The sequence below is a fragment of the Hippopotamus amphibius genome, chromosome 8, assembly GCF_030028045.1.
Source record: "Hippopotamus amphibius kiboko isolate mHipAmp2 chromosome 8, mHipAmp2.hap2, whole genome shotgun sequence".
In the NCBI taxonomy this organism is placed as follows: domain Eukaryota; kingdom Metazoa; phylum Chordata; class Mammalia; order Artiodactyla; family Hippopotamidae; genus Hippopotamus; species Hippopotamus amphibius.
The window spans coordinates 137656352-137677850 of NC_080193.1; the positions used below are offsets into that span (position 1 = coordinate 137656352).

General features: G+C 34.0%; 1 protein-coding gene across 2 annotated transcripts in view; it reads right to left on the reverse strand.

Moving 5' to 3' along the window:
* The window catches only part of KCNH7 (potassium voltage-gated channel subfamily H member 7), a 442627-nt gene that overhangs the window by 38628 nt on the left and 382500 nt on the right, over positions 1 to 21499 (reverse strand). The window contains exons 8-9 of one of the 2 annotated variants that reach the window (XM_057744784.1): positions 13507 to 13906; positions 7322 to 7521 (exon numbers count right to left, since the gene is read on the reverse strand). In XM_057744784.1, coding sequence (XP_057600767.1) covers positions 7322 to 7521; positions 13507 to 13906 — 600 coding nt within the window. Of the gene's footprint in view, positions 1 to 7294; positions 7522 to 13506; positions 13907 to 21499 lie in introns of those variants that run through there. The other variant, XM_057744785.1, reaches the window with a different exon arrangement.

Sequence of the window (21499 nt, forward strand, 5' to 3'; positions counted from 1 at the left end):
AATTGCAATATAGATGGCAGATAAACCATCAATGAACTATTTGTTTATAAATTATGAAGACTTCTTAAAAAATGACAAGAAAAAGGTAACCCCAAAACTATGCCAAAATGTTATGAATAGGTAATTCACAGAAGAAACATCTTGATTAACCATTCTTACTTTATTATAATAAAGCACTCAGACCTCAGTGCTGGTGTTACCTACTTCAGCACAGCTCTTAGGTAACACAGTCAAAATCAGAGTTAGAATCTGGGCCAAAGCTCCCACCTTAGAAAATGCTATGAAGACCCTACGTTCCCAGTGTCCACACATCGTGACTCACAGTCAAAACTAGATAACAGTCAAAACTAGATAACAGCTAGACATGGACCTCTATGATTCAGTAATTACACTTGTATGGAGTGAGTCTTTGGTTTTCCCCTCCACTATGGTAGGTGTTTCTAACTGCTGATATGTTTCAGTTCTGTGTATATTGTAGAGCATTCTGATCTAAGGAGAGAACCAGTGGAGTGGGAAAGATGATCTACAGCACATACGTAAATGACCTAACATGGCTCCAGAGTGTTAAAATGAACTACATGAGGGGCTGGACCCCAAGTGAGGAAGATTCTTAACAGATGGTCCCTAAATTGAGTATAGAGTTCTGCTGGGGTAGCCCACACGACTAACAGGGGCCCAAAATGCAACTAAAATAGGTTCTTTAGCAATATCTGGCACGAAAGAGGCATGCTTATGTATGTTTTTCCATCCGCTTATCTCCATGGATAGCAATATGTCTAAACCAAGAAAAACAATTAAAATATACGTAATTTTCCTGAGTCTGCTGCCTTAAGGGTATATGAGCAATTGGATTAGATGAACTACTTGTGCTTATTTTCACCTTTAAAAAATGATTTTAAAAAATCTGTTATGTTGGTTGGAACTTTGTATATCCACTTTCAATATAAATCCTCAGGCTATTGGTAATGTCTCAGAAAATTCTTTCACTAAAGTAAATATTGAACTTTTATTTTGGGAGAAATTGTGGATGGTTTGATTCCATTAGGTTTGATAAGTGCTGAGTTCCTCTAATATTTCAATTTAATGAACCTAAATTTATATTTCCAAAGAATACTTTAAAAGTGAACATTGATGTCTCTATTTTTTATTTTTGGCTAAACCTGTGTTGAATATTAATTGACCCTAAACTGAACTGAGCTTGAATTACTCCTGTGCTCCTACTACTCCAAAGAAAGTATTTGGAAACACGTTGCACTCTTCAGCATAAGAAACTGCACTCGAGTCCTGTTTGAATAGTACCATAATTTTTAAAATTTGTAAAACAACTTGAGACATCATTTCCACCTTCCTACCACTGTAAGAGGAACATTTTTAACAAATGGAGAAACTTAAGCACAGAAGTGTGTTCATTGCCTCAGCGTGGTTTTTCTGCAATGATTGTTTTTCATGTGTAAAGCCCTAGACCATGATGTCATTATTTCTCTTGACTAAGGAACAGTTAAAGATCAGATCCCACTGTTGATGAACTTGTTTTGCATTAAAGCAGCATGGAGTCAGACATAAATAAGTCTTTCTTGATGATGGTTGGCGACCAGGCTCAAGTGACCATCATCAATTGTGAAACATGATGGAGAATATACCGTCTATAATCTGAAAATACCAGATGCTTGTCTTAAGCTTGATATTGTTCATGTCAGGGGGCTCCAGATGGTATTTATTGTTCTCTGTGGCATTTTTGAGACTTTAGGATAGATAGCCTTGGGGAAAAATAGGAAGGACATGTGACTTGCTCCTTCTTAAGCACCTGTGGTTCAGGCTCTGGCTATGTTGGCAAGGATGTGGGTTAACAGTAGATTTCTTGCTAATGCAAAATTTTACTACCTATCCAGTTTTTGCAGAGCTAGGCAATTCCTGTCAGCTAATCAGCATGGAAATGAAAACATCTTTTCAGGTGCATTGTAGACAGTTATTACTTCAATTCAACTCCTTAATGGTAACTACGTGTTTCTTTACAGAAAACTAAAAGATGCCACCAATCCTAAGGGTCATTATCATTTAAATGCAGGTTTTTGCCAGTCTTCATCCTCCCTTTCTAAATGTGTGGATTTACTTGTTAGGCTGTTTTGACCTAAGTGTAGAGAAGGGACGTGTGTCTTTCAAATTAGGCAATGTTTGTAATGTTTTCTGTACCTTGACTGCTAATTTTGACCAGATGCTTTTTTGTTCAACTATTACTGGTCAAATAAAAAAACATCAATCTAAATTGTAGGATCACCTATGCAAAAATTGTATTATGCTGTTGATATCTTTAAACATGAGTGATTTTATTTTCTGAAGAATTCTTGGAAACAGGGTCCCTGCCCATTGGAGGGATAGTCAGACATGAAGGGCATCATATTTGTAGTCATTTTATTGTAGCTCTATGAGGAACCAGTCAAAGGTTTTTCATTGACTGTATTTATCAATTTCAGTGATCTAATAAAGGATGATTAGCAAAAGGTAACGGGGGAGGAAAATGTTATGGTGGAGACAAGCTAAGCTATTTTGTAAATTTGACTTTATGCTTCCTATGGGGTTTATGTCACAAGGATTGTTTTATCTGAGATGCTGAATTGGATAAAACTGAAAGAGCTCAAAATTACATTTCACTATGGTGTATCAAAACAGGACATGAGTGGAATGTATTTGAATGTGAAGGTTTGGCACAGATGAAGTTATTTAAATAAGTGTAGAGAATGGGTGCAACAAAGTTTTTCATGGAGTAGAGTTAGATTGTAGATGCAGGTTAGTGTTAGTAGTTACTAGTTAAATAGACAGTAGTTAGTAGTGGTAGTAAGCAGTTAGTAGTGGTAATTAAGGTTAGTAGTTAGAGTTAGCAGATAACAGAGGAGCAGGAAAAGAGCTCATGGAAGGAAAGGAAATCAGATTTTTATTAAAATGCTCCTTAGAAATCACATCAGCCCCAAGAAGTAGGAATTTCTAGGAAACAGTATGTCTTCAGTATTTTCTTTTCCATTTTGACCGGCTTTGTTTGCTGGCTCCATTATAAGTGTGTGTTTTGTCCCCCAGAGTCCCACTGTGATTCTAAGCAATTTTAGCCTACTGGGTTGACTTTTGATCGAAATGTCTAAAAATTCTCCGTTGTTCAATCTTTCTCCTACTCTACACCTCCTCCTTTCTGAGGAATTTGTTGAATCTCTGCCTGACCAAGGAGACCAGACCATGTAATACAAATGCCATTGAGTCTTCTCCTTTATTCCTCAGAACAAGTGCTTTGCCATTTTTCTTTTCTCCCTTGCCTGTCTTTAAAGAAACCTTGCCTATCTGCCCTGCTGAAGAATTTATTCCCCTTTCTAGATTCTTATTCCAACTCCTTTCTTCATCTGCTTCTCAAATTTTTCTCCATTTATGCCCTAGACTAAAAAAATACTCAGGTGTTCCCCTTTCTTCCTAATAAAGTTGTTTCTGGATTACCTGCCTTAATTTTGCCTTGGATGTGCCAGATATGTGCTTCTACTCCTGTTCTTGTCTTTACCCAAAATAGTCCCCTTGGGTTCTCTGCCATCTACAATACCACCACTCACTTAGTCGAGTGGTTTTTGAATAATACTCGATGTAGAAGCAAACATTCCATAAAGGAGACTCAGAGGGAGCAAGAGAGTGGGCAGCAGATAGGTTAGACTCTCCATCCTCAAGCAGAAAAACTCCCATAATAATGGTTTTATACATTTGGCAAGTGCAGTTTTGCTGCTTTAAAAATATTTGAAAATGACATGCGTAATGAAATTGCAGAGAGGTTAAGTGACTTGCCCAAGATTAGTGGCACACTGAGAGCTAGTAGTTGGGTATTCTGAATTCCTATTCGATATTTTTTTTCTATTACTCAGGCATTACTGGGGTGGGGGGCAATTTTAGGTAAGGAATAACATTTTTCATTGAATATTCATAAAGGCTTTTCTTCCATGCAAATATAATGTTAAATTATGGAATGGTTTCTGTCATAAATGATTGATTTCTCTCCATCCAGAATGATGGATAGACCACGGTTATTGCTGTCCTTATTCATTCAAGCCCTGCTCCTTTTTGTGCATGGCTCGATTTTACAATGACATGGAAGGTGATTTTCAGTTTTTGGCACTGTTGTTACTAAAGTCAATGTTAGATAATGTCTGAAAGTTTCAGGCTGGGTTATAAGACAGCTTTGAATTGGGGAAATTCATTGAGACGCCTTCGGTCCTAATCTGAGAAAATATTGCAGAAGGGAAAGGACTTTCCAGACTTGACCTATGGGCATTTTTGAGCTAATTTTTACTCTTCCTAAGCCTGAGGTAATATACAAAAGAACACTTTTCCTTCACTAGCTTCGTTATCCTGACCCCTTTCCTTTTGCAATCTGAACAATTTGGTTCAACTGAAAGGAAGCCCATAAGTGTTTCCAGAATGCTTTTGGTTCTGGAACATTCTGGCAATAGCTGTTTCACACAAAGCAAAAGATTCAGGAAATAAGCAATATGGCTACATGTTTCAGGTCAATTCTTTCTTATGTTTTGTGATCTATTATGGAATCAAATTGTTTTGGATTATGAAAAATAATTTTCAGTCAATTAATAGAGTGTGACTAAACATCTTGTACTTCATTTAGACATGGTTAAACAGCAAATATGACCTGAAATGTTTCATGAGAAATTATATTTAAGGTTATACTTAAATGAAATAACATGGAATGCTGATGTAAAATACAACAGTTTGATGTACTTTTATGTATCAAAATACATAAAATTAAATCACTTTAAATTGTTATTAAATTACAATTTAAACAATAAACTAACAAGACACAGGGATTTAACAATATGGTGTTAGAGGTATAAAAAAAACCCACTTAGGTTTTTTTTTTTTTTAACCTCTCAATAGTCTAAGAGTACAGTTGCTTTTTACTAATCAACTTTCTTTCGCAGGTTGTGCTTAATTAGCAAGCATCTTCCATTTGCTGAGTTTTCAGAGTTATGTTGCACTTTGATTTTTTTACTCACATTGCAGTCACAAGATGAGAAATGTAGACACTGTGTACAAACAAGAAGTTCGTGCAAAGTCAAACTCTCAAAACCACATGCAAGACTCAGTGGCACATGGTTTAGAGCTCACACACTCCAGGATCATGTAATACAGGCATGCAGATGAAGGGAAAGAAAAGCACCTACATCATGAAAATAGAGGCTGATGAAAAAGAATGACATTTTCTTTATGACAATTATCTAATGCAAACCGTATACCCATAACCTTTACCAGAGTGGAGGACGGGGCAGATAAGTGACTTTTTGTGGGGAGGGGGAAACTCTACATAAATATTATTAGAGGTCAAGTCGTTGTTAAAGTTAAGGATTTCTATTCTGTACTTGGCCTCTTCCAGGTTATCTTCCCCAGTTTCTTGCTTTGTATTTCCTCTGCTACATCATGCAAAAAAAGATCAGAACTAACATTGGAAATCATTTAACAAGCTCTAAACCTGACAGATAACAAGGGTGTTCTCCACAATTTACACGAGAATTAAATTGGATATAAATACCTCCTGTTCTTACCGGTGGGTGTTGTGATTCCATGTGTTAAGGTGTGAAGCAGACAGGAAAGAGATAAATCTTTCATAAGTACATTGTAAATAGGCAAGTGGTATATAAACCATAGTCATAGGTAATAGAGTCAAACAATGAAAGGTAAATAGTTTTCACAAAATAGACGTTATCACAAAAAAAAAAATGGTCACAAAACTAGAGTTATATGGAGAGGGGAAGTAAAGTAAATAACTATTTTACTACTGTTATTGAAATAATCTGGCAGTATGGAACAACAAAATTGAGTGACCTGTGTTTTGATTAAAAACTCTTGACACTGTTTCAGCCGACCCAGCATTAGAGAATCCCCAAAAGTTTCTGAATGCTGATATCTTCATTAAGCAATAAAATGGATGGAAATACATAAAAGTGACCAATTTGTAGGTACTTCCTTATGAGATTAAAGTGTTACCTTGGTGAGATCACTTTATCAAGTGAATTTTCACAAGTAACTTTGGGATAATTAGAAATAACTTATGGAATTCAGTTATGACTTTGTATGAAATGTGCTGATTGGTTAGCTCTTCAAATTAATTTTCTTATAATGGCATGCCCTTACTTCTTAGTCAAATAAATCATGCACAGCTGTGATAAACTTATCATATATAACTATATCTTTCAAACTGGGCAATGTTTGCAATGCTTTCTTCACCTTAACTGCTAATTTCGAACCTTTGCTTTTTTTGTTAGGATATTGCTGGTCAAATAAAAAAAAATGTCAATCTAAATTGCACAGGCTCATGTATGCAAAAATTGTATTGTGCTGCTGATGTCATTAAATGTGAATAATTTTAGTTTCTGAAGAATTCTTAGAAACAGGATCCTTGCCCAATGGAAGAGTAGCTAGACGGGAAGACACCATAATTCTAATCTTTCTTTAATAAGTCTATGATATGCCATAGAGTTCATATTTATCATACAATTTATCTTTAGTAATCAATCTCTATAGCCAAAAAGCTAGGTCAAAAAGATGTATGTAATTCTCCTAATAATAAAAGGAGCTCTTTGGATCAGTTAATCTTATTAGTTGTATTGATTTTTGAGCATTGATAGAGGAGGGAAGGGTTATGAAAAGTGATTGTTGATGTTGAATTTGCTTAAGAGGTATGAAGGAATCCACATTTCCCCCTTGAAAGGAAAAATGCATTAAACCAGGTACAGTAAAAGGGCACACAGTTAACTGATTAAAATATAGAAAAATTGTCCTTAACAGAAACATGAAACTTCCTATTATAGAGTGTTTATGGTATACTGAAGCTCCTTAACCTCTCCCACAAATCCTCAAAATGTCCTATTTTTAAAAAATATTTCTGTTTGGGGGCATTATCGTTATTATGGTTTACTGGTAACATCTTAATGCACATGGGTCCACCTATTTTTTTTGGGGGGGGGGGGCGTTGCTGGCAGCCAGGCCATGTGGTGAAAGCCTAAGTCCCAACTTAGCATTGCTCTCCCTGACCAGAAGTGGGAGCTCTACTACACACAGTTATATCAGTTTGCATCATGTTATAATGCCTACGCCACACAGTATAACTAGATATAGCACCATGCAATGCCATGAATTGAGAATGAAAGACTATCTCCAGGGGAGAAAATAAACATCCGAGAGAGGGAAACAAAAGCAAGGGGTTCAAAGCTGGTGAGATTGGCTTTTCCATTTTGGCTGTAGCTATAATGCCTGAGGGGCTTCAGTTTTGGAAAACAGAAATACATACCATGTTCATGTCAATGCCATTGGTGTAAGTCCATGCATGCTGGAAATATTCTTCAAGCCGTTGCCTCAGAGGGTTGGGGATTTGGTGAAAGCGAATGAACTCTTTTACTCGCAGCATCTGCATATGGTACCTGGCAGTTCCCGAGTATAGTCTTTGGATAATTGCAGATACGTTCCCAAAAATGCTTGCATACATTAGTGCTGGATTGGATAAAAAACAAAGTTATGGGGGAAAGACTGCGCTTGGGGACATTACATCTTGTAAGAATCTCAAATGTGTAGATTTTTTATTATCTCAATCCATTTGTGAGGGTTTACCACTGGCCCTAGGGGAGTAAAGAAGTTAAGTCAATACTGTTGTAAAATTTATAATTCTGATGGTAAATCTGGAGAGGAAAAATATACAAATTCACCATGGTTTCTATATATATTAAAGTAAAAACTCAGACTGTTAATAATATCAATCTGTAACCAACCTAGATTATTGACTAGAGATAAAACGTGTTTACGATTAACATTTTGTTTGTAATGTAATAAGGTATGTCATGTGGTTACCACAGACCTGTTTTCTGGAAGTGGAGCAAAAATGTTAATTTTTAAATTGTGACAACTCTACCTCAGCCTCAAACCTACCCTTGTAATACTAAAAATTTACCATAAAATTTAAGATTACTTAGAATATTTTTGATTTGCTAAGGAATAATAAATTGTTTTAAGGAACTCATAGTTTCCTAAGAGTGTTTATTTGTATATAATTTTTAATCTATTAAAATTCATTTTAATAGTATTTCTATATGAAAAACAGATATCTTTGGCTTAGATTATGAGAATACAGTTTTATTTTTGTAGAGAAAAATAGAATACCTTTTTGTTCTTTCATCTATGGGAAGTAAAAAAACTAACATCCAATCCTCAGGATGTCCTTTTTAAAGCTTCCTGGGCTAAATGTTTATGATTTAACAATAAGCTTTTTAAGCATCTTGTCTTTCTTTTCATATATGTATTTAGTTTCTAGTAATCCTAAAAAAGTCTATATTCTGTACAGAAAGTCACATGATGATACATGGCCTATACCTTGACCTTGGAGCATGTGTCAGACACAGGGAGGAGGTAATACACGTTTAAGGCACTGGAAGTGCCATGTACCAAGCAGGTGGGGAAAAAAAATACTCCTTGAAGTGTTTGTTTCAACAATATTCAACCAACATATTTTTTTCTCCCAACACGTCTTACAAATTATTACCTATATAAAGCACTTAATCATTTTTAAAGTAGATTTTGGCTAGATTCAGTCTGTGTTTTAAAATGACTTATCTTCTTGGTCATTTGTTTTCTTTTCCATCTTATTTTTGTCTCTTGGTTAGCATGGTTCTTGTTTACCATAGATATCCCAAGTAGTAGAAGGTCCCAGACAAAGGGACTGCCCTTTATTTTTATCTCTTTAAAGGGATGAAAATTGGGGACATCTATAGTGAGGCTTAATTGGGTTTTGTGAAAGAGTAATTCTCACTAAGGTAGACAAGCTGTTCAGGTTGTATCTTCCACAGAAAAAAAGAAGCTCGGGCCTAATTTGAGTAAATAAATAGTTGATTAAGAAAGGAGTTAGCAATACTTGCCTGAAATGCATTCCTGTGATTCAAGGAGCTTCACGTGGAAAATATATTTTACTCTGCCTGATTTTAGTGTTGGAAATATTTATGCCTACTGTTATGTGTCCAAAATACCTATCATGTTCTCAGGAAATAGTTTAGTTAATACAGATTAAGTTCACTTGATTTAATTAGAAGGCACATAATCAATGCTAGTTATTTTACTTAAACCACATAATTACCCAAAGAAGAGTCAGGGAGAACATTCTTATTTTGTTTTAAATAAATACTGTGGTTTTATCTCCATACTGCCGTAAAAATGAACCAAACATTCATTTGGATCGTGAACGGGTATTTCCACTCATTGACAGAATGGCAAAAATCTAGATTATAAGTACATAGTTCAGTACATTAATAGCATGTATTTCTCTAAGGAAATTCTATGCTAATGGCTTTTTAAATCATAACGAAGGCATACTTTTTTAAAAATATTTTTTAGGAAGCAAGTGGAGCTAAAGTCTGTAAGCAAAGGAAAAGCACAAAATGATTATATTCTGTGTACATTATTTAGTTAATGCCCATCAACTGGCATCAAATATGAATCAAAAGCAAGTTGGCAAACTATACAGGCATTTCTCTCAACTCAATATTTTGTTTAGCCTTCCTTAATAGAAAATTCTTCCTTCACCAAAATGGTTTGCTTTATGTTGAAGTATTGTAAAAATAAAACAAGTCTAATTTAAAACTTCAGCACTCAAACCACACTCAAAATCTGAGATGCTCAAAAGACTACTGAATTTAAGAGCATTCGTTAATAGCTGAAACATGCTGATAGAATAAATACACTTGCTTTTCTACCTAGTATACAAACTTGAAAAAATTGCAACTTAAAAAAATAAATTTTAGAGATGTATAATTTAGATATAACAAAATGAATCTGTTTTAATCGTACAGCTCAGTTAGTTGACAAATGTGTAAACCCCTGTTAACACGATCAAGATATATAACATTTTCATCATCCCCAGGATTCCTCTGTGTCCCTTGGCTGCCTGCCTGCTCGTTTCTAGGTTGACCCTGGACAACCGCTGAACTCCTTTATGTCATCACATATTCGTCTGCATTTCCTAGAATTTCATGTAAATAGACTCGTAGTGTACATATGCACTTGTGTCTGACTTTTTTTGCTCAGCATACTGTTTTCGAAATTAATTCTGTTTTGTACGTATCAGTAATTTGCTCTTTATCTCTTCTGTTGAAATCTCACTATTTCTAGTTTCTGGCTATTATGAACAAAGCTGCTGTGAACATTTGTGTACAAGTCTTTGTGTGGGCATATATTTTTGTTTCCCTTTGAAACATCTAGGAATAGAATTGCTGATCTGTGTGGTATGTCTAACTTCATAAGGAACTGCCAAACTATTTCCCAAATTTGGTGTGATTTTACACTCCTACCAGCAGTATATGAGAATATCAGTTCTACAACCTTTCCAACATTTGCTATTGCCTTATTTTAAGCATCGTAGAGTTTTAATTGCATTTCCCTGATGACTAATAACATCTTTTCGTGTATTTATTGGCCATTCACATATCTTCTTTTGTGAAGTGTCTGTTTAAAACTTTGCTCATTTTTAAACTGTTATCTTCTTATTATGAAGTTGTAAGAATTCTTGATATATTCTGAATGAGTCCTTTTTTAGATCTAAGTATTGAGAATACTTTCTTTCAGTCTATCACTTGCCTGTTCCTTTTCTTAACAGTGTCCTTTGAAAAGTTGAAGTTACTAATTTTGATGAAATCCAAATGCCTATATGTTTGTTCAGTTTTCTGTTATTTAAAAATAAATTATAGGGGTATGGTGAGGTTTAAGTTACTCCATTATAGCTAAAGGTTTAATAAAGCAATCAAGTAACTTTTTTTTACATGTTATAAAAACAAGAAATTCATCCAAGATGTTTGTCAGGCAGGTCAGAGATGAAGTACATTTGCCTTTATATACTGACTTCCATGTTTTTAAAATTAAATGTATATATTATATTTATAATATTTGAACAAAGATATAAACTTGTTATATGTTAGAACACATAGGTATAGATACATGAGCATAACTTATATTCACACTTATTTAGTGGCTGCTTACATTTTTCCTTATTTTTCATCCTGAATTGTGCATATGGTAAAAAGAATTCTCTGGTTACTGTTCTCTGCATGCATTTAGCAGCACAATTCTGACTGTCTTTGCAAATAGAAGCTTTTAAAAATGTATCTATAGGTAATTGAGTTATTTGAATTTAATTAGATGATAGCTTTTAATGTTTAATTTTTAGTTTCCTTGAATTATATTGCTGTAAGAGGGATTGTAGATTGCTTTGTTTTCTACAACTTGGCTTCAAATTTTTATTTTAGAATGAAAATTAGTTTTAAAGAAGCTTAGGGACAATAAGAGCTCAACTTGATAAATAGACTATATCCACTTTAATTTGCAGTAGTATATATACAATATTTTACATTATATTTTGGATATTATATTCTATTTTTAGGTTTAAATCAAGCCACTCATACAACTGAGGCGTATGTACTTAGTATAAAAATATAACCAAATACAGAAAACGAAATCATTTTCTAATATAGTTGTATCTAAATGTAAATATCATGTGTAGATATACACATCAAATAGCTACGAAAATTTCAAGGCATGCTTATTGTTGCTAAGTTTCTAGTCTTATTTTACCTTTTATGGCATAATAGCTCATGTTAGAATTCTCTAGGAATATCTATAAACTTTTTCCTGTGTGACACTAAGCTTTACATAATCCTATTTTGATTAAATTTTGTAGAAGCAAGTCTGTTATTCAAATAAAAGATATTATGTGGAATATGGATGTATCATAGTCTATCCAATTAACTAGAGTGTTTTTCTCTTTTCTTAAAAAATGGAATTCATCTGCAGGAAACAAATATTCTTCCTAAGTAAGCAATAGAAATATCCTAGTGCCACATTTAAAACAGAAGGCAGAAAGGAAGGAAGGAAGGGAGGGAGGGAGGGAGGGAGAAGGGAAAAAGACAGGAAGAGAGGAAGAATAAAAACTGTTAATAATTTCCTGATTTAAGGATTAGAGATTGGGTATAGAGCAAACAAAGAATTGAGTTCTCTTTAATTTAAAATAATTCACATGATAAACAGTACTATGTACTTCACTTATTCCTCACAAGCGCTAAGGATTCCTAAGTGTTGAACACGTTAAACTTCAGTGCACTTAAAAAATTCTTCCTTGCAAATTCTAAGTTTTAAGACGCAAATTCTGTTTTCTTTAAACAGAGTATATATGCATATTTTTTTTTCTATACAGGTGTATAAATAATTAAAAACTGACTTTTTTCTTTTTTTCTTGTTTGTTACCAATGTCACTAAAGTTGATAACCACTATAAAGTATGTACTAGCAGTTGCAATCACAGAGTGGTTGGGACCGTGTTTGTTCTAAAAGATTCAGTCTCTCCGGAATGAATTTTTCTATTTTTTCCAGTGGGCCCCACTTCCATCTCCTTCTGAGTGCAATTCTATCTTTGTGTTTGTGGTAAGACTTAGCCTGAATCTGTAGAATATCTTGAGTTATTTAAATATTACGTTATTTGCCTATGCAATCTTACTAAAATAAAAACACCAAGACATATATATGAAAAGTAAATTTTAAATACAGTGAACAATAAACTGGGTGAATCTAAGTTTCATAAATAAAGCTTGTCTAAGCCCATTTTTATGAGTCAATATGTTAACACTTAAAAATTAACTCTCTGGATCTACTTTCAAATTTGCATGCAATCTAAGGATGATGCTCTTTTCCAAGCTTTAAAAATCCATGTTGCTTTTGTCAATTGCTGCCTGATATCAGCAAGGTTATCTTTAGTTGTTCCACGGTGTGATTTTTTAAAAAAAAAATTAAGGTTAAAACATCTTTAGTTTGCACAGAATTTTTTTTCTCATTCCGAAGAATGTACCTTATATAGGATGCTCAATAGCATTAACCATTGCAAGGTAAAAGGCAATCACTTAGGTCCTTGGCATGATGTCCCAGGGAAGGGAATTTTTAGTCATTAAAAAGGGAAAAAAAAAAAAAAATATATATATATATACACACATATGCATATGTATATATATATGAAAGATTAGCTTACATTATAATAAGTAGGGTGATATCTATATATATCTCTCTCTATCTCTATATATCTACTTATGTAATATAAACTAATCTTTCCCATTCTAACCTGGTCTCAGCTTGAAATGGAAAATAACCATTAGTAATAAATTACAGACATAAATTTTTACATCAGTAAAAGTGAACTGCAAGTCCCAATTCCTGAATCCTAAGATCCACATCCCTCCAGTTTTATGCTCATATTTTCCTGAGGTCATGACAAATCTTTGGTGTCTCCCCTTCACAGAGAGAATCAGATTTGATAGAATAGAGTACCCATATACTTAATCCCATTATCGCTACAATTTTCTAGAAGTTTTTTTCTTTGACTTATTCTAAATGTCCTAGATATTGATTTTGTAGTATGACTTTATCCTAATAGGTAACAAAAGAGAAATCTACTTACAGCCAATCAACATGACACAAATTGAAAAGATTTTCTCCGAATTGGTGTTAGGAGACACATTCCCGAATCCTACACTGGTTAAACTGCTGAAGGTAAAATAAAGTGCTGTGACGTATTTGTCTTTAATAGATGGCCCAGAACTTGAGTCACTGTCATTGTAACGTTTCCCAATTTGTTGTCCTAAGGAATCCAACCATCCGATTTTGTCAGTCAGGTAGGGCCTTTCTACGTTCCCAATGGCATACCAGATGCAAGCCAGCCAGTGAGCGATCAGGGCAAATATGCACATCAAGAGCATGAGAACAGCAGCTCCGTATTCTGAATAGCGGTCAAGTTTTCGGGCCACTCTCACAAGACGAAGGAGTCGCGCTGTCTTCAAAAGACCAATTAATGTTGTTGTCTGTGGAAATAAATGTGCGTGGTCAGAAATGGTTGGTAAACAATTCAGTGTATGTTCCTGTGAAGCAAAGGAAGTAGAACCGGATTACAATAATATAGTAGCATTAAAGACAACTGTATATTTGAACTAAGTGTTACGGTTAGTTTTTTGTTTTTGTTTTTAATTTTACACCTGCTTTGGAAAGTCCTTTGAAAGTATGTGGTACATTAATTCAGTATCTTGGCACGTAAGACTTATGGGACAGAGACTGCTTGGTTTTACGCTCTAATCACATAAATAATTCATTCACTGATAAATATTCCAGTGTATTACTGGTGGGTCTAGCAAGTGCCACACACTGGGATTACAGTATTGAACAAACACACACGATTACTTTTATGATAGAAGACGTTTATTTACTAGACGAAGTTCTATCTTTCTTTCTCCCTTCCTTTCTTTCTTTCTTCCCCTTTCTTTTTCTTTCTTTCTTTTTCTTTCTTTCTTTCTTTCTTTCTTTCTTTCTTTCTTTCTTTCTTTCTTTCTTTCTTTCTTTCTTTCTTTCTTTCTTTCTTTCTTTCTTTCTTTCTTTCTTTCTTCTTTCCTTCCTTCCTTCCTTCCTTCCTTCCTTCCCTTTCTTTCTTTCTTTCTTTCTTTCTTTCTTTCTTTCTTTCTTTCTAAAATTTATTTATTTATTTAATTATTGGATTTATTTTTTTATTGGCTGTGTTGGGTCTTAGTTGCTACACACAGGCTTTCTCTAGTTGCTGCAAGCAGGGGCTGCTCTTCATTGTGGTGCGTGGGCTCCTCATTGTGGTGGCTTCTCTTGTGGAGCACGGGCTCTAGGAGCGTGGGCTTCAGTAGCTGTGGCACATGGGCTCAATAGCTGTGGCTCACAGGCTCTAGAGCACAGGCTCAATAGTTGTGGCTCACTGGCTTAGTTGCTCCACAGCAAGTGGTATCTTCCTGAGGCAGGGCTTGAATCCGTGTCCTCTGCATTGGCAGGCAGATTCTTAACCACTGCGCCACCTAGGAAGTCCCAAGTACTATATTTAAATTCATTTTCTCTTCCTAAATGTGTTGAACTGATAAATTGCTTCTTGATATCCCAATGATATTATGTGTTTTGCTTTGGGATATGATATGTGTAACTAATTGCATGATTATTACTGACCAGGTATCTAATGATAGGACACTTCTATATAATAACAGGATACTTAACTGGTTGTTTGGATTTGAAATCTGATAAGTACAAATTACAAGTTCATTTCTTAGGTTTCCTAAATAATGTCAACTATAAGTACTATATAATTCACAGGGCATATAATTATTCCATAGTTGCATAGTGCTTACCAATCAATTATTGAGTCATTTTATGTGTTCATTGTTGGTGTTTGTTTCTCAAAGTACATCCAAATGTGTTAGAAACACATATTAAAGAATTAAAGAAATAGCATGTGGTATAACTATCACTCTATATCTTCATACTGACTTGGTGGGAAAAAGTTCTAAATATCAAGAAAATATTTTCATTAATATTCTATAATAAATGTTACACTTTTTTCTTTTCTTGTGCCAGACTGGTCACAAGGGAAGGGAAGATTTCTCCATCTCCCCTGAATTCTTTTCAATTAGCATTTAAATCCTCTAGAGATGACAAGAGCTTGTGTAGTTGACATGTTCTTATCACAACTGGATTGTGGTCTTTGCTCATTAAGTGATGGGTGGAGAGGTGAGTCTGAGTTATTATTTTTCAGGGTGCAATAAGGAAAACTGTTTTTTTAATCAAATTTAAAATCATATCTCTTCAGAGAATGAATGGTGAGTTTGAGTATGAGGTGGTTTCCTGGGAGAGAAGTCAACTTTCCACTATTTGCATTATCAATGTTTCAGCTTAGCAGTTATGATTTAGAAAGAACCAACTTAGTTCTGAAATTCTGCTTCCATATGAATGTGTCACCTTGGACAAGTTATTTATTTAATCTCTAAGTGTCAATTTCTTCATCTATAAATGGGCATAATAACGCTTCCTTCTAGAGTTGTAGGTAATACCCAGTAAATTGTAACTGTGTTTTGATTTGAATATCCCATATACTTTTGTTTCCATCACTAAGCAGGAACTTTATATTGTAAAATGGATTGATAGAGCTACATATTTTTCAAATGTGTCACTATGATATCTGGGATTTCAAATGGAAGTTTTTGGACATTGGTCTTTCAGCCCCCTAGGGAAACTGCAGGGATTTTTTAAGACAAGAATGTCATCTAGATGCTTTGACTGCTCAGACTCTGGTAACAGAAATCACCCTGGTTCAATGTAACTCCATTTCTATACTTCACACTTTAAGTTTGCATGTTTATTTTTCCTCCTAGCTTTGTTACCTTTTTAATTGTGTTAAGAAATCAAAAATATTGGAGGATTACTGTTCAAAACTGTCTTACTTTGGAACAATATTTCTGAACCTCAAAATAAATGAAATATAATGACATTTCTATAGGTATTTGGTTAACGAAGTGAGATGCTTCAAAACAAATGAGCTGTTTTTACAACATACTGTGATAAAAAGTACTAACGACTCTTCTGGATGCAAAGATGGTACAGTAAAACGATGTTATGAAAAGAAAAGGAATCAAATCTGCTATATATGCCACTTCCCTCCTTTGTGACTTCCCCTCAAAGAAACCTCTGGTGTTTCTTCCAGAGTTACATCAAAATGAGGTGAAACCTAGATGACAGTAAGTTAAGATAAAAAAAAAATCTATATAACATACAATAACACATAAATGACATCTTTTTTGGACCAAAAAAGCTTAAGAAATAAGGTATATGTTGAAGTCTCAAGCCAGCTGACACAAAATAACTGTGGGGGGGGCGGGGGGGATGGAGAGGAATAGGAGAGGGAGTGTGAAGGGGCAGGGGGAGATTACTTTCAGTTGCACCATAAATATGAGTGAATACAGACTTCAACAGTCAAAGCCATTCTCTTGTGATTCTGAAACACGTACCCAAGCATAACTACATATGCTAGTTTGACAATGTAACAAATGACTTGGTCTTTTTTCTGTTGTTATCAAGATGCTGCTGACACACCTGGGCATTCTTCCTTAGCTACAGTTGTGTACAGCACATCTTGTAGATGACACTTAGGCTTGCAATAACTCTTCTTCGTTAAATGTCTCTAAAGATTGAAGGCATTTTGCCCCAGATTACACAATAGAGAGAAGTGATTGCACCAAAATCTCAGAAAAAGTAGACCAAAAAATGATCAGTCTCCTCTTTTTGATTTGTTGGAGACTATTAGTCTTCATTGTTTAGTTCAACAAACTGTTTTTGTATTATCTGCGAGTAAAAAATAGGACCAAAACCTACCTTATAACTGTAGTTGTTGCTGATTAGAATATTTTCAGAATGCATGATTATCTCACAGTGTATCTAAGTTCATGTAATATCTAGACATATTATGAAAATCTATCTGCATGTTTCTTTCATTTTTTGAAAATAGAAATAAAGCTATCCTTAAACTAATAACAATAACTTTTAAAATAGTAGAGGTAAAGAAGTTTCTCTTGGGTTGTATTTCTTGAACTTTTCACTGGTGTTAGAAAAATATTGTCTGTTTATTGTTATTTTTGGTAGAGACTGAAAAGGTATAAAAGCTCACTAGAGGTAAATGTAATCATTATGAAATATAAAGACATCACAATAATAAATGAGATCTAGAAAGAGGTTAACTCTTTTGCAGTAGATTGAAACAAGGTCAACTGTTTTCCAGTCCTGCCCATGAATACACAGCAAACATTATATAATGAACTCTAATAAGTCAACTCTCCGCCTCATCGGTACCCATGCCATCTCAGAATTCAGCTCCTTCACTGGGATTGAATGACATTTTAAGCTCTTTGCCTGAATGCCGCAGTAAAGAAGGCCTACTTAAGACTTTCATTTTGTCAGAATTTTTAAAAAATGTAAAATGATTCTTCCCCTGGAAATTTAATTATTCAAATTTCTGAGTAGCTGATGAATATCATTCAATTTCAGTTTTTAAAAAATGTACCCACATCCATAGTTTATTAAAGCCCAGATACTTTTTTACATTGAGGTAAAAGTTAGTTTCCTTTAGTAAGTATGACTTTCTTAACTGAATTTTGTATTAAAAATATATACTCTAAACAACTACAATTTTGCCAATATGTTAGATACTAGACCCAGACTCAAGAAAATTATGTGATTTTTTTTTTATAGACAATTCATAATAGTTCAGGCATTCTTTCTTAATATAAGTGGAATTCTTTTTGAAGAGCTGAAATCAGAATAGGTGTTTTCTTATCAGTATTAAACAACTCTCTACTTAAGAACGTTTGGCTATAGTGAAACTGAGAAAGCATCATCAATAAGAGAAAATCTCACACTCAAGAATTTCTCAAAATAATTTTGAAAAATATTTCTTTTTAGTAAGCATTTTCAAAAATCTTACATTTAAAATACTTTACTTCAGAGGTTTACTCTCTAAAATCTTTGCCCACAGTAAGTGGATAGAATTATTTTTTCATAAATGAGGAACTATAAGTATGTGATCCTTGGTTTTCCATATAGGTTATTAGGATGAATTGTCATTGAAACTTTCTACTTAATCCATCATTCTGTCCTCTTTGTCAAGTAATATTTGGGGAAAAAAGGAACTTAGTGAGTAATAAATATTTGGAGAAAAGGAAACAGTGAGTAATAAATTTTGCAACCCCACACTCATGTTTTGTTTTAGATTTCATTTCTATTCTCTCTAGGTTCTGGTACTTGTGTACATCATTCAATAAATTGCCCAATACAACTCAATAATATTGAAACTAGTTTCTATTTTTTTGTTCAGTTTGAGTCACACTCTTTCAATTTCTCTAAAACACATTTACTAGTACAAAGAGCTATATTTTGAGTATGTAAAAAACCTTGTGGAGAACAACTAGCTTAGCCTTTCTTTATTCATACCAAACCTCACAAATTCCTCCACAAACAGGCTTTTAAAAGAGGATTTTACAACTTCCAGTATTTAATAGCCTTTACTGTTGAGACACTTTTATTTTTATTTTGTTTTGTAACTAACATTCTATTTTGCTGCAATTTGACCTCACTTTCCTTTAGTTACAGTAATATGGAAAACGGGTCTTCAAATGATTTTAAATAGTAGTAGGTAAATGTTACAGTAAATTAACAATTATGAGTGTTATGTTATACTTTTAAAATTGGAATTTGACTTGTTCTGGAAACATTTAACCCCAAATTGTATCTTATGCCATCTTTAGCAAATTTTATCAGAAGATCACATATAAATAATAAGTGATGAACTTAATGCAAAATTTTTTGATGGAATACACTTATATTTCCTTAGTTCAAAAATTATTCCATTGTGGATCCCGTGTCTCTCACTTGTCATGCCACAGATTTTTGGAGACATGACCAACAGCCTCAGATACAAGCCAATGGAAACTTCTGCCTTAATTCCCAAGAACTATCTGGGAGACAGTTACTTTCTGTGTAGACACATACGCATGCAGCTCTCCAAAATATTCTTTGTTATTTAAATTTGAACATGAGTATGTCTAACGTTTTATAAATTCATTTCCAACAAACTAATGACAACTATTCTAGAGATCAGGTTCGGAAAGAATGCTGACAAGATGATCAGAGTTTCTATACAGAGGCCTGCTACGTTTTTCCTTGTATCCATTCCATGATTCATCTATCAGACTAATGAAGCAAACATATCAGTGTGAGCAGACACTCCTCTTTTCTATTAGAACTTTCTGTCAAAGGACTTGCCTGAATTCAGAATTGATGAAAAATAACAATGAAGTGTGAAAGGGGAGAGGTCAACAAAGCAAGTAATTAATCAAAAGAATACCACTAATTTTCAGGGGAAGAAGAGTTTAATGAAGCATGTAACTAAGCAGGGAGCTCTAGATTCTAACTACTGATACCTCTGAAAGTAAAATTTGCTACAGAGAAGCAAACTATGGAAAAATTTGAGGCAGATAATGAAAAGTTGACTTTGGAGACTGAACCAATAACATGGTTCCTTTGCTCAATGATCTTCAGGTAATTTGCTATGGATGGCATGAGGTTTGTTGAGGCAAAAATTAAGAAATAGAGAAACTTTTCCTTGGTCTGTTCTGATGGCATTAGCATCAAGAAGATGTTAATATTAATGACACAGGCATGCCCACTTCCTGCCACTATTCATTTTCAATGACAATAGGTCTTGTGGTATTTGTATACTGTATGGTATAAGCACAACTATATATCAGTCAACATTTGTAGTTACCACAATCACAGTGTTTCTAGGTATCTAAATATTAATATATGCATATAAACATATCTATCTATATAAATGCATGCATACACATATATCAATACATATATAAGCACACAATACATATCTCTGCAACCCTTTATTAAAATGCAAATATAAAGAAAACTAACAATATCCCATTTAATATTGAATTTATTGTTTAAGTGTGGACTTCCTCATTGTCACTAGGTAATGAAGCATCTGATAACTTCATTGTATCTTTTTATGCAGACATGCTCGAAGAATTTATGTATTCAACTAGGTATTTTATTATGAATATTTCTTTTGTTTTTCCTTTCTATTAAGGGTGGGCATTGTGTATTATATTTGTGAAATTATGTGTGTAAGAAGGCTATATTATCTGTGACTTTTATTTAACAATAGTAGAAGGGGCATTATAAAATATTTGTTATGTTGGTTCTGATAAGGCTGGGAACCAACACTTTACAGCTCCATGCCTCTAATGGCATGACCTATCTACCTTTTCTACTTGGAAAACTTCCACTGGTAAGCAGAAACTTCCCCATCCATGCTCACATGTCCCCTTGTACATAGTACTATTGAAGCCATTAACAGATAGCACTCTATCTGCTCATCCGCTGCTCTCCCAGTCTAGACTTCAAGCTCCCAGGTGGTGGGGTCCTCATCTTACTCTTTTCTATAAACTCAGAGCCTAGTGCATTGTCACTTAGGAGTTTCCTAATAAATGCTAATAGAATGAATAAACCTACTTGAGAAGGGAGTTACCATAACCTTTTTTGGAAATGGCAAAATGAACTAAGTCAATTCTTGTTAAAATTTATTGAAACTTTACTTGAAACTCTAATCAGCAAAGCAGATAAAATCAAGCTACTCTTTGTATAGTGGAGGTGGATGGTTCTGAGTCTTATCAACTTGTCTTGCTATCAACCCTTGAGGCCTTCTGAGACTCAGGCACCTTCATGAAACCCCAGTTTGAAAAACACTGGACTAGATTACCCCTCATCAGAGTGACCTCTAGTTTAACGATTTCATAGTTTGTCACTTAATATGAGGTCCAAAATCCAAAGAGGTTTTTTGTCACATTCAAATGATGAAACTTCCCAAATTAGTCCATTTGAATGTAAGATCTCTTTTCTCTAAAAGCATTTCTTTTCTTTTTTTGTCAGAAACAAAAATGAATGCTGAATATTTTTAATACTTTTGTAACAACATGATATATTATACACTTTTGGGAAAATTTTATTCTGCAATATCACTACATCCTGAAAAACCTGATTATAGTCACATAATATAG